We start from the raw sequence: 13932 nt of genomic DNA on the forward strand, positions 1-13932 counted from the left end.
ATTTTAGAATGGCCTTTCAAATCAGAAAACTTATATAGAATTCTGGCCCTGTTGTTTACTGGCTGGTTAACTTTGGGCAAGTTGCAAACTCTCTATACAAGGAGAATAACATCGACCTTGCAAGGTAGCAAAATGTCTAGCACAATGGCTTACAATAGTAGGCCCTGAATAAAACACAAATAAAAATCAAGTTCCACCCCTCCTTCAAAGAAAAACTGAAAAGACTTACATTTACTCTTTTGGGGCAAACAGTTTTCTCAATCAAATGGTTTTACTTACAAAGCACGTATCCTTCTAGGACACCAAAGCACATTTGCTGGAAAATATTCTGTTTCTAAGTTGTCAGGCCCTATGACAGATCTGCAGGATTGTCCCCCTAATTCCCTTTCTCCTTCCACTTTGCATCACACCCCTCTCCCCCACACATACCTCCTCCAGGGTTCTCACAGTTACATGATTCCCAGACTGCCACATTTGCACCCTGTCTGCTGTATCAGCCACAGAATGCTGCTCTTTCATTATTTATTAATTATAGCACACATTTACTGAGTGCTTATGATTAAGCACTATTCTAAGAATTTCATGAATAGTAAATCATTGAATACTTTTCATTTTATCAGGTTAAGTAAATTATCCAAGGTTACAGGGTACTAGTAAGTGATGGGGCTGGAATGTAAAGTCAGGTAGTTTGGCTCAAAGCACATTCTCTTAAACATTGTATGATACATGCTCATAATTTAGTTTACTTCTAAAATGGCTTTAAGGATAACTAGCTTGTCTTGGTCAAATGCCAGCAGGAGTGAAAAAAAAATCTCTGAAACATTTTTCTTGATATGACTTCCAAATAGGTAGCTACTGGAGAACATTTGGTTTCTAGGTAGAATTTCTACTTAAAGAATACTAAATTTTTTTCTATAAAAAGAATAAATGTTTTTTAATAATTCTCTTCTATATGACAAAGTTATAATATCAATATGCTACTGATTCTAGATCATTGACTAGTACCCTCTGTAAATGCTGGAAAGGGCTTCTTTCAACAATGATGATTTTGACTCAGAGTGTGGGGACTGGAAGCATTTTGGAGATTCCTAAGATAGAGAAGGTGAGGCTCACAGAGGTCATATAATTTAAGACCATACTCATGCTTAGGAGTGGAGTGGTAACTAGAACCCAGATTTCAAAGCTTTATACAACACTTAAAGCTTCTCTTTCCTACCATAAGAATGTTAGGCCTAATCTTTCACCAAAAAAATGAACTTGAAATTACAGTATGTCCATTTAATGAAATACAGTACAGGAGTTAAAAAGAAAGAGGCAAATCAGTATGCGGAACAATATATGGATTGATATGGAACAATTGCTAAGGATATATTATTAAAATGACAAAACGTAGAACACTGCTGATAGTTTGCTATCATTGTGTTTTTAAAAAGGCGGTAGGATATACACGTTTGTGTATGTGTGCACACATGTGAATATATAGAAACATACACATATGTATTCAGAATATTCTTGCATATGCATAGATGATCCCTGGAAAGATAATAAAAAAAAAAACTAGCAACAATTATTGTCTTTGGAAGGGAATTAGGGAGTGGAAGAAGGGAGGCTTAGTTTTTACTGTAGATATATTTGTTATCTGATTTTTTTCTTTTACTATGTATATGTATTTCTCATCCAAAAATTTTATCAAGATGTTCATAAATATCATTTATCTTACGTATTTAACAAGAAGTCATTATTTTGAAACAGCATCTACTACAAGTTTTATATATGTAAATTATTTCTTCTAGTATGTTTGAGAGTCCTTAAAGAATGAAAAAGAGAGACAGATGGACAGATGGATGGAAGGAAGAAAGGAAGGCAAAAAATATATACAATATCAGGTTAAAAATGAGATAAGCAAGTTACAAAGGGGTATGTTGGAATAATTTTTCCTTTGCATGCCATGGTGTGGTACTATACCTTGTACCCTTAATTGCTTTGTTTTTCCTTCTTAGTAAGTTATGTACGTTCACTTATAAAACTAGAAACTGCAAGTAAAGTACAAAGAGGGGAAAAAAAAAAAAGAGTTACCCAGAATCCTACCATCCAGATACAACTACTAACATTTTGACATTTTTCTTACAATTTTTTCTCTATGCCTTTGTTTTGCTTTTACATAGTTGGTATTAATATAATCTATGTGTTTTTTTGTATCATTCACATTTTTTTCTCCTAACATTACATCAAAATTATTTTCCCATTATGAAACTCTTGTCACACAAGTTTTAATGTGTGAATAAATTTCACATCTATTGAAGATTACTTTTTTCCCTTTACTGTGTTATTGTGGCAAATTTCACTGACTGGGTCTTTCTAATGTTAGACCAAACAATCTAGAATAATCCTAACTTGGTAATGATACATTATTCTTTGAATATATCACTGGATTCAGTTGTTAATATTTTGTTCAGGATTTTTGCATCTATATTTATGAGTAAGATTGGTCTGAAATTTTTCTATCTTGTATGGTCCTTATTGGGGTTTGGTAAAAAGATTATAATAGCTTCTTAAAAAGAGCTGGAGAGTGTAAATTATTTTTCTGTTCTCTGGAACAGCTGGTGTAACATTAGAACTATTTCTTCCTTCTTTTTGGTAGAACTAGCCAGTGAAGTTATCTGGGTTTGGATTTTCTTTGTTGGAAGGCTTTTAATCACTAATTCATTTTTCAAAATAGTTATGGGATATTCAGGTTTGCTATTTTTATCATGTGTCAATTTTGGTAATTTGTCTTTTTCTAAGAATTTGTCCTTTTCATCCATATTTTCAACATTTTTAGTATAGAGTTTTCCATAACTTTTTAAAAATTCCTTTTATTTTTTATTTAAGAAAACAAACAATACATTTAGAACCACCAAAAATGGATATCTTTGTTAGCTTAACCATAGGCATATTTAAATAAAGAATCCATGCAATCATTGTAAGGCCTGTATTCGTGTAGTAAGTTTCTTAAACCAATTTAAAATTAAGGTAACAAGGAAAAAAAATCTACAAATTCAGATAGTAAGTTCATAAATTCTAAATATTAAACACTAACTTAGATACCATTTGATCAGCTGTCAAAACTGTGAATGTTCTCAAAATATCAAGTAGAGAGTTCTTACAAATATCTGCATTGCTATAGCTATGACCTGTTACTAATTAGTTTCCTGATTTCAGGAAAATATGAAGATACAAATATTTTTGCAATTAACATATTTCATAACTTTTATGACCTGTTTAATGACTGCAGGATCTGTCATATGACTTTTTTCATTCCTGCTACTATTTGTGTTTCTCTCTTCTTATGCTTTTCTTCTTTATTTTGATCCATTTCATCAGAGACTAACCAATTTTCTTAGTCTTTAAAGGACCAATTTTTGGTTTTAATGTCTCTCACTTTTCTATTTCATTAATTTCTGCTTCTATTTATTGCTTCCTTTCGTTCTCTACAGGTTGCTTTTTCTGCTTCTTTCCTAATTTCTTGAGCTGAATGCTTAACTCATTTCTTTTAAGCCCTTTCCTCTTTTGTAATATATTCATTTTAGAACAAAAATTTCCTCTAAATATTGCTTAGCTACATTCCCACAAATTTGAGTATGTAGAATTCTCATTATCTTTTGGTCCAAAACATTTTATATTTTTCATTATTATTTCTTATTTAAACCATGGTTTTAAAAGCTTATTTTTTAATTTCCAAACACTTAAGGATTTTCAAGTTATCTTTTTCTTGATTTCTAGGCTAATTCAATGAAATCAGATGATGATTAGAAAACATATCTTATGTGACTTTAATCCTTACTTTATTGCCTGGAATATGGCCTATATTGGTACACATTTACACATGACTGAAAAAATATATATTCTGTAGTTGCAGAGTGAAATATTCCCTATACATGCCCATTAGGTTGAGTTTGTTAACTGTGCTTCTTACTGATTAAAAAAACATTTATTTGTTCTGTCAGTTACTAAAATTAAAATCTCCCTCCCTCCATGATTGGAAATTTATATATTTTTCTTAGTAATTCATTTAGGTTTTGCTTTATATATTTTGAGGTTATGCTATTAATTGCATATAGCTTTAGAACTGCTAAATTTTCCTAGAAAATTGAACATTTTATCATTATAAAATGACACTTTTTATCTCTAATGTTTTCCACTTCACATTAATACCTGATTTATTTTAGTTTATTTAGTTAGTATTTGTACAGAACATTTTTTCCATCCTTTACTTCAAACTTCTAGTACCTTTATATTTTAGCTATTTCTCCTGTAAGCAACATATTTTTAAAAATCCTTTTAAAAATTATTACCTTTTATTTATACTAAAAATTTTAGCTCACTTATATTTAGTATAATTACTATATATGTGGGTTTAGATCTACTATCTTTCTCTTTGCCCTCCTTTTGGGATCTCTACCCTGGTTTCTTTTGTCCCTTTTCCTCTAGATAGCCTAGAGCTTTTCAAATTCCTTTGCCAGATAGACAAATAATGTTAGGGCAAAAATGGTCCTAGGTGTTGATCTCACGTCTCTTGGTTTAAATCTTCTCCCAATCTAGGCCATTAATTCCTTTCTATCTCGTGCTCTTTGGTGACTTAAGGCAGGTGATTTACATATTTTATTCAGCTCAGTTACCTTCAGTGGGAAAGTCTGTTCGAATTACTAAGCCTGTCATTACCAGAAGTGGAAGACTAGCACAGCCCAACATAGGAATGTACCATAAGTTATTTGACTAGTTTTCCAGTATTGGATATTATAAATAATACCATGAAAACTATCATTATGTGCAAATCTTTGTTGCATTTTACGTCTCCTTAAGACAGATCCTCAAAAGCAAAAATGCTAGGTAACACATTTTTTAGGTCTTTTGAAATTTCTAGCACCGTTATTATGATATGCTATAGTTAGCAGTGTTTGAGCATGCATATTACCCCTATATTCTCTCCAGCAATGGGGACTCTTTTTGAAATACCTTGCTTATTTGATAGGTGAAAAGTATCACACTGATGCTTCAAAACATTTGTATAGAGACTCAGAGAGAGAGCAGAGAATGCTGCAGCACCATGAAGCACTACAAGGCAGAGTCCACCAGCTAGTGACCTTTGGAGATGAAGAAGGAAAACGCCTCCCGGGAGCTTCATGAAACAGGAAGCCAGGAGACCAAGCTAGCAGATGACACCGTATTTGCCATGTGCCTGTCCAGCCGAGAGAGGAGCCCTGACTGTGTTCGCCATGTGCCTTCTCACTTGAGAGAGAAACCCTGAACTTCATCGGCCTTCTTGAACCAAGGTATCTTTCCCTGGATGCCTTTGATTAGACATTTCTATAGACTTGTTTTAATTGGGACATTTTCTCAGCCTTATTAAATTCCCCTTTTGAAAAGCCATTCCATTTCTGGTATATTGCATTCTGGCAGCTAACAAACTAGAACAGATTTTGGTACCGGAGAGTGGGGTGCTGCTGCTGCAGTTTGCAAATACCAAACATGTTGGAACAGCTTTTTAAATGGATAAAGGGAAGATTTTGGAAGAGCTGTGAGAAGTTTGATAGAGAAGGCCTAGAATGCTTTGGAGAGACTGTTGGTAGAAATGTGGACTCTAAAGATACCTCTGATGAGGCCTTAGAAAGAAATGAGGCACATGTTATTGAAAACTGGAAGGAAGGTGATCCTTGTTTTAAAATGGCAGATAATCTGGCAAAGTTGACTAATGGTATTGGTTGGAAGGCAGATTTTAAAAGCCATGAACTTGGATATTTAGCAGAAGAGATCTCCAAATTAAATGTCGAAAGTGCAGTCTGGTTTCTCCTTGCAGCTTATAGTGAAATGCGACAGGAAAGAGATAAGCTGGAAACTGAACTCTTGAGTAAAAAGAAACCAGAAATTGAGGTCCCGTAAAATTCTGGGCCTACAGAAAGGGAGACTACAGAGTATAGTGTGGATTTAAACAAATGTGGAACCAGTCAGCCATTTCAGAGAAAGTCAGGATCAGACATGGCGTTATCCAGGAAAGATCTGTGGAAACTCCTTATGTCTGATGGGCATGATTCAACACTACTGCATAGAAAGCCAACAAGAGTGCTGTGGGACCTGTATAAACAGAGCCGCTGCCAGTCTGGACTGAGGGGTTCAGAGAAGGGACACATTGGAGGAAAAATAACTTCAGAGGCAAAACCGTGGAGGCTGAGGTCTGAAGTCAGGAAGCCTCGGACCAGGAGAGTGGACCTACCCAAGCCCATGGAGAGGGTGAGTTTGCCCCAAAGGCAGAGAATGGGCCTTCCACTTCATTGCAGTGGAAGAGTCATGCCGCCTCAGGCCTTGGAGGGGGTGAAGCACGTTTCTTGGGGTTGGGGGAGAGCCTGGCTGCCACCACATGGAGGGGCTGAGCGTGTGCCCCGGAGATGGCAGAGAGCCCGAGTGCGGCCCCAATGCTTGGAGAGGGTGGAGCCGAGAGAAAGGTGGTCTCCCCAATATCCCCCAAGGTTGCATTCAGAGAGAGGCAGGCATAGGCATTTGGAAAGGGTGGGACTGCCACTTTCTAAAGCCTTGAGGATAAACGAGTCTCAGACTTTGAAATCTAATGGACTTTGCCCTGCGGGTTTTCGAAACTGTATGGGTCCGGTGACCCCTGTGTTCCTTCCTCCCTATGGAAATGTGTCTATGTATCCTGTGAATGTTCCTCCTTTATATGTTGGCAGCAAATAACTTGCTATGAGTTTTCAAAGGTCCAGAGCAAATGGAGAAAATTTTGCCTTAGGACAGATCATGTCTATAACTGACTTGATGAGATTTTATACTGTCTCTAATTTTGTACTTCATCGTATTGCTACTGATAGGTTTAAAGATTTCTGATGTTGTTATGAAATTAATGTATTTTGTATATGCTGAAAACAGGTCTTTTTTAGGGGCCAGACGGTGGAATGTGCTGGTTTGAAAGGAAGTATGCCCCCTAAGAAAAGCCATGTTTTAATATAAATCTCATTTCTTAAAGGTAGAATAATCCCTATTCAGTACTGTATATTTGAAACTGTAATGAGATCATCTCCCTGGTTGATGTGATTTAGTTAAGAATGGTTGTTAAACTGGATTAGGGGATGACATGTCTCCACCCATTTGAGTGGGTCTTGATTAGTTTCTGAAGTCCTATAAAAGAGGAAACATTTTGGAGATTCAGAGAGACTCAGAGAGAGAGCAGAGAATGCTGCAGCACCATGAAGCAGAGAGTCCACCAGCCAGCGACCTTTGGAGATGAAGAAGGAAAACGCCTCCCGGGGAGCTTCATGAAACAGGAAGCCAGGAGACCAAGCTAGCAGATGACACCGTATTCACCATGTGCCTGTCCAGCCGAGAGAGAAGCCCTGACTGTGTTCGCCATGTGCCTTCTCACTTGAGAGAGAAACCCTGAACTTCATCGGCCTTCTTGAACCAAGGTATCTTTCCCTGGATGCCTTTGATTAGACATTTCTATAGACTTGTTTTAATTGGGACATTTTCTCAGCCTTAGAACTGTTAACGAGCAACTTATTAAATTCCCCTTTTGAAAAGCCAAAAAAAAAAAAACATTTGTATATATGTTGACTGGTTGTGAGGCATGCAACTAGGCGAATGAACCTTAAAGACTGTATGTTGAATGAAATCTTAGAAACAAAAAGACAAATATTATCATGCCTCACTCATATGGACTAACTATAATATAAAAAGTCAGTGAATGAAGTTGAGAGCATGGGTTATCAGGGTGGGGCCTATTGTAAAGGGCCCTAGATAGTAACCTCTTACAGCAGTTACATATATTCAGGAGTTGTAACTGTTATTACTATATTCTGAGATACTGAGCTGCTTGTATAAAACCTGGTTGTTCCCAGAAACTTTGGGCATTTATGTGACACCTGAGACCCAGAGTTAGAGTTCTGAAGCTATGAAAGCAGTACCACACAGAGGAACTGTTTAAAAATGTGAAAAAGGGATCAGACTTTGACTAGAGATATGAATGAAGCTGATTTGGACAGGACTGGGGTGGATTAGAATATAGGGTAAAGGATAATATTGTCCATGTTTTAAAACTTCAACTTCTGGGTGTGTGAGACCAAAGGGAGAGCTGTTTTTTTGGTGCAAAATCTATATTTTGGGTAGTAGATGTCCTAATTAACTTGTACAATCAGTTTAGTTGAGCACCATAATTACATGAAATCTTGAATAGGGTGTGAAATCTTGTTTGTTTGTCCAGGTTAATGTGATGCCGTGATAGATCCCAGAGTAATATGGACAGTGAATAAAGAAGTATTTGCAAAGTCCCCCTGGGGGACTGAGGAGAAAGGAGGAAATATTCAAATCCCCATTTGGGGAATTTCTGATATTCTTGCAAGCAATGGGTACAACTAAATCAATAGGTTGAGCCCTTGATATCGGGGTTTGCCCCAATGAAATTTATTCCTGCAAAGATTAGGCTAAGCCTACTTATAATTATGTCTAAGAGTCACCCCAGAGAACCTCTTTCGTTGCTCAGATCTGGCCTCTCTCTCTAAGCCAACTCAGCAGGTAACTCACTGCCTTCCCACCTACACGGGACATGACTCCCAGGGGTGTAAATCTCCCTGGCAATGTGGGACATAACTCTCAGGATGAGCTGAGACCTGGCGTCATGGGGCTGAGAAAGCCTCTTGACCAAAGGGGAAAAGACAGAAATGAGACAAAATAAAGTTTCAGTGACTGAGAGATTTCAGAGTCAACAAGTTATCCTAGAGTTTATTCCTATGCATTATATAGATATCCCTTTTTAGTTTATGGTGTACTGGAGTGGCTGGAGGGAAGTATCTGAAACTGTTGAGCTGTCTTCCAGCAGCCTTGATTCTTGAAGACAACTGTATAATGATACAGCTTTTACAATGTGACTATGGGATTGTGAAAACCTTGTGTCTGATGCTCCTTTTATCCAGGATATGGACAGATAAGTAAAATAATATGGATAAAAAATAAATAAATAATGGGGGGACAAAGAGAAAAATAAATTGGGCAGATGGAATTACTAATGGTCAATGAGAGCGAGGGGTAAGGGTATGGGATGTATGAGTTTTTCTTTTTTGCTTTTATTTCTTTTTTTTGGAGTTACACAAATGTTCTAAAAATGATCATGGTGATAAACACACAACTATGTGATGATATTGTGATCCACTGAGTGTGCACCATGTATGGACTGTATGTGTGTGAAGATTTCTCAATAAAAATATTTTTTAAAAAAAGAATATTGATTGGGGTGAACATATTTATAAATATTCATTACTTATTTAATTTTTTTGGACCATTTGGTAGTTAGTGATTTTTTTTCTCTATGCATATTTACCTATACAACACTTATAACTAGTTGTAGATGATGGGGACACTAACATCTGCCTCTGAAAATTTACTGCTAAATGCCAAGAGTACATTTTACCTTCCTAGTGAATTTTGCACATGCATCTCCTAGGAGGCTGTCAGGGGTCCTGCTCAAACTAGCTACAGTCAGTAGCTGGAGGGTCAGTGGCATGATTAACATCTTACCATTCATTCACTCATTCAGTCTATATTTACTGAGCTTTTGCATTGTCTAGTCTATAGTGGATCATCTGTGAATAACTACTCAAGTAATAAACGGTGCCCTGCTACGGGTGAGGGATAGTCTTTTCAACCTTGCCCTCACAAACCTGACAATTTAGTGGAAGATAAAAGACATCAAATGATCATTGAGAAAAACAGACAGTTATAAACAGAAATACACACAATGAAGGAAAAGTATTATGCTTTATGACACATTATAATGGGGGACCAGAATGAATGATGGATCAAGTTTAGGCGATGGGAAGCAGAGAGATCATAGGTATGCTCTTTGAAGATGACATTTAAATGAGACAGAGGATGAGGAATTAACCAGAGTGAGGGAAAGAGTGTTACATGCAGACAAAGCTGCCTGTATAAAAGCCCTGAAGCAGGAATGACAGTGGATAGTCTGCTGCCATAATCGTAGTTGTCATACATCACTTGTTCCTAAGTCAGTGGGACTATAGGAGAGAGGGATGGCAAAAATTCACAACTTGGAAATCCTGAAAGAAGGAATGAAAGAAATTAACCTAAGTCTTAAAGACATTCTCAACATAGCACTAGGATCCATAACATTCCTTCTTGCTAAGACTATATAAATGGTTAACATTTTGTAAAACTTTAAAGCCTCTTGATGTCTGCTTTATACAAAATAGTCTTTGTCTCAGAAAAGGCCTTATATTTCTAAGCTGCACCTCACTTGGGAAGATACAGTTTAACAGAAAAATATTAATCATGGAAAGCTAAACAGGATGCAGACTCTACCAAAAAGCATGAAATCAATCATTCCACTTTGGGATACACTTCTGGCACAAAGGCTGAGGTCTGCCTTGAAAAACAAAGTCCCTTCAAATCTGCCTAGACAGCTAGACCAAGAAGTGTTCCCAAATGCATAATTTCTAAGCATGTCTGCAACCGACAAAGCAGGCATGGAGCCAGGAGGCCAACATACTGTTCTCGCGGACCAGGCAGAACTCCCATGCGCTCTGGCTCTCCAAGGTGCTCTCCAAGTCCACAGCAACATTGGGCTCGCTCTGCTTCTCCAGGCGGTACTGAGGGCCTGGAAGATCAAAGGGGCAGGAGGAGGGGAGGAAGTCTGAAACCGTGAATTTAACATTAAAAAAAAATACCATATTAGTGAAAAGCTGATAAAGCATTAGGAAAATGCTGAAGTCTGTCTTAAGCCTTCCCAAAGAGGATCCAGCAATCTGAAATGGAAGATTCTGGATTTTTTCACAAGGTTTCACACTTGTCTGTTTTACTTTCAGATCTGTTTTCACTCAGCTGTGCCTAAAACAAGGTAAGAGGCCAATGTAATGTTGAAACATAATACCTTCTCAAACTGAAAAGAGTACATTAGAATTTATAAGATCATGTTGACTTCTGAATATCTGTTAAATACTCATAATTTTTGAACATTTGTTTAGTCAAAGGTTTAAAAGCTTTAAGAGGTATAAAAATGACTATGTATGTAAGGCCTCTGAGAATTGGCAGAATGTTAATGAAATACCAATTAGAGAAAAAATTAAATATACCATGAAACTGAAATGAACTCTACAATGCTTCAGATGAATACAGAACATGGTGTGTATGTGTGGGGAGAATTACTAGAAATGAATGAAATACTTTAAAATAATGAAGGAGAAGTACTGGATGTGAAAAATCAACAAGTTGACAACAGCTGAAGAACATATCTAAAAGTATGCTTTCTACCCGGGAGCCTATGTTTTCTCAGATCTCTTATACCTCTCCTGTCTGATCAAAACACTTCAAATAGTAGGAGCATGGAAATGCGGGCAATTCTTACAAATAGTTTCTACTGTTTATCACTTGGCAGTACCTACATTTGTCAATTAACGAGCACGGTTGCTGCTGATAATTGGATGCTTGCACATTCACTGGCAGAGGGAATCGCATAAAAATCATGCTGAGCCGAACTTGAAAACTTACCTGGTGAGAGATTTCTACCCTCTCTCCTTTCATTGAACTCCTGCCCTTCACACACGTGGAGCCCCTTCAGCCTACCAGAGTGAAGGGAGTCACTCCTGGACCTTGATAGCTGCTTTCTAAGACACTGATCTGTTATACAATCTCTGGTTGCCCCACTCCCTATCACCTCCAAGAAAGTAGTAAGTCAAATACACTGACATTCACTTCTATGAATTTACAGTGAAACCTAACACAAAGTTTAGCTACAATAACTCATTTTTTATGATAGTCAAAATTTGGGAAAAACATAGTCCTAACAACAGGTGGTTGGTTTAACAAGTTATTATATACCCACAAAGTAAAACATCAGTCAGATATTAAAAGTCAGGTTGCAGGGCGGGCCACGGTGGCTCAGCAGGCAAAGTTCTTGCCTGTCATACCAGAGACCCGGGTTCAATTCCCGGTGCCTGCCCATGCAAAAAAAAAAAAAAAAAAAGGTCACATCGTACCAATATAAGAATGCTCTTCCATGAATTAGAATGTATGTATGTCACTGCTACAAAGTGTTAATAACAGGGTGGTGACTCTTAGGCCTAATTTTAACCCCACAAAGGATAGGCTTAGTCTATCCTTTGTGGGGTTAAGTTTCATATGAACAAACCCCAAGACTGGGGGCTTTGTTCCTGCTGCTTGTGAGAATATCAAGAATTCTTCACTTGGAGGAGATGTGGCCTCTCTCTCTCAGCCAACACAACAACCAAACTCACTGCCCTTCCCCTCTCTACGTAGGACATGACTCCTAGGGGTGTAAACCTTCCTGGCAATGTGGGACAGAAATCCTAGAATGAGCTGGGACTCAGCATCAAGGGATTGAGAAAACCTTCTCAACCAAAAGGGGGAAGAGTGAAATGAGACAAAATAAAGTGTCAATGGCTGAGAGATTCCAAACAGAGTCGTGAGGTTATCCTGGAGGTTATTCTTACACATTAAATAGATATCATCTTCTTAGTTAACGTGTAATGGAGAGGCTGTAGGGAACTGCCACAAAATGTAAAGCTGTGTTCTAGTAGCCATGTTTCTTGAAGATGATTGTATAATGATATAGCTTTCACAATGTGACTGTGTGATTGTGAAAACCTTGTGTCTGAGGTTCCTTTTATCTACCTTATCAAAAGACAAGTAAAACATATGGACTAAAAATAAATAAATAATAGCGGGAACAAATGTTAAAATAAATTTAGTAGATTGAAATGCTAGTGATGAATGAAAGGGAGGGGGAAGGGGTATGGTATGTATGAATTTTTTTCTTTTTCTGAATTGATGCAAATGTTTTTAGAAATTATCACGATGATGAATATACAACTATGTGATGATACTGTGAGTTATTGATTATATAACAAGAATGGAATGATCATACGGTAAGAATGTTTGTGTTTGTATGTGGATATGTTTCATAAAAAATAAAAATAAAAATAAATTAACAGGGCGGCATATGGGGAAAAAATACACCTAATGCAAGTTTTGGACTACAGTTAACCGTCTTAATGTTCTTCCATCAACATATAAGGATATAAGGGACATGGTTTTTCTTTTTGGAGCTATGAAATATTCTAAAATTCATTATGGTGATGAAAGCACTGCTCTGCAATTGTACTGAGGACCACTGATTGTACATTTTATATGGATTGTGTGCTGTGTGAATAAAACTGTTTTGAAGAAAAAAATAGTGATCATATAGACAGAATTATGAGCATTTTTCTTTTTCTTTTGTGTTTTTCTATATTTTCCATATTTCCTATAATAAAGGCAAATTTTATAATTAAAAAACATCATACATACTTAAACTCCAATTTCTGAAGATGCTGTAATAATAATTCATGCATTGTGGCATCTCCAATGGGTTTTTCAGATACAATAATTTAGTCAAACCCTGCCATTATCTGCTTAGGAAGATAGATATTTTCATCTTAACCCTGCAGTAGCCTGGTATGCTCACTGCGACTGTGAGTGCAGTGCACAGGGTTTTGGTTTTCTTAAGCTGTCAGCCTATCTGACAGTTGTACTGAAAGTAAACTACCCTTTCCTGATTGCAGGGAACCAAGGAATGACTGCATTGGGGTGAACTTCAGGCTGGTCCCTTTTGCATACTTTTTCCTTCTAGTCTCTGCAGCTGCCTGAACAAAAGTGGAACCAAGAAACCAGAGGAATCAGGGAGTACTAGGAAAGTTCTCATACCTCAACACATCCCCCTCCCTCCGCTAATCTCAAAGCCATGAATGCCATCATTAACATTTACCTTTTCGTTTCTTGGCTCTTACAGATACTTCTATTAAAATCAGTTTGTTTCCTGCTAGCTATTATTATCCTCATTTTGCAGATTGGGATCTTAAAGGTTGGCGGAGTGAAGTAACT

General features: G+C 37.0%; 1 protein-coding gene across 12 annotated transcripts in view; it reads right to left on the bottom strand.

Annotated features, from left to right (window-relative positions):
* Window positions 1-13932, bottom strand: part of MAPKAP1 (MAPK associated protein 1) — a 353385-nt gene that overhangs the window by 90473 nt on the left and 248980 nt on the right. For 11 of the 12 annotated variants that reach the window (XR_013169319.1, XM_077144983.1, XM_077144944.1 and 8 more), the window contains one exon: window positions 10544-10651. The exons of the other annotated variant lie outside the window; for it this stretch is intronic. Coding sequence is in view for 10 of the 11 variants with exons in the window: in XM_077144983.1 (XP_077001098.1) it covers window positions 10544-10651 (108 nt within the window). In the remaining variant the exon portion in view is untranslated. The remainder of the gene's footprint in view (window positions 1-10543; window positions 10652-13932) is intronic. 12 annotated transcript variants of the gene reach the window in all.

The sequence above is a fragment of the Tamandua tetradactyla genome, chromosome 2 (genome assembly GCF_023851605.1).
Source record: "Tamandua tetradactyla isolate mTamTet1 chromosome 2, mTamTet1.pri, whole genome shotgun sequence".
Classification (NCBI taxonomy): Eukaryota; Metazoa; Chordata; class Mammalia; order Pilosa; family Myrmecophagidae; genus Tamandua; species Tamandua tetradactyla.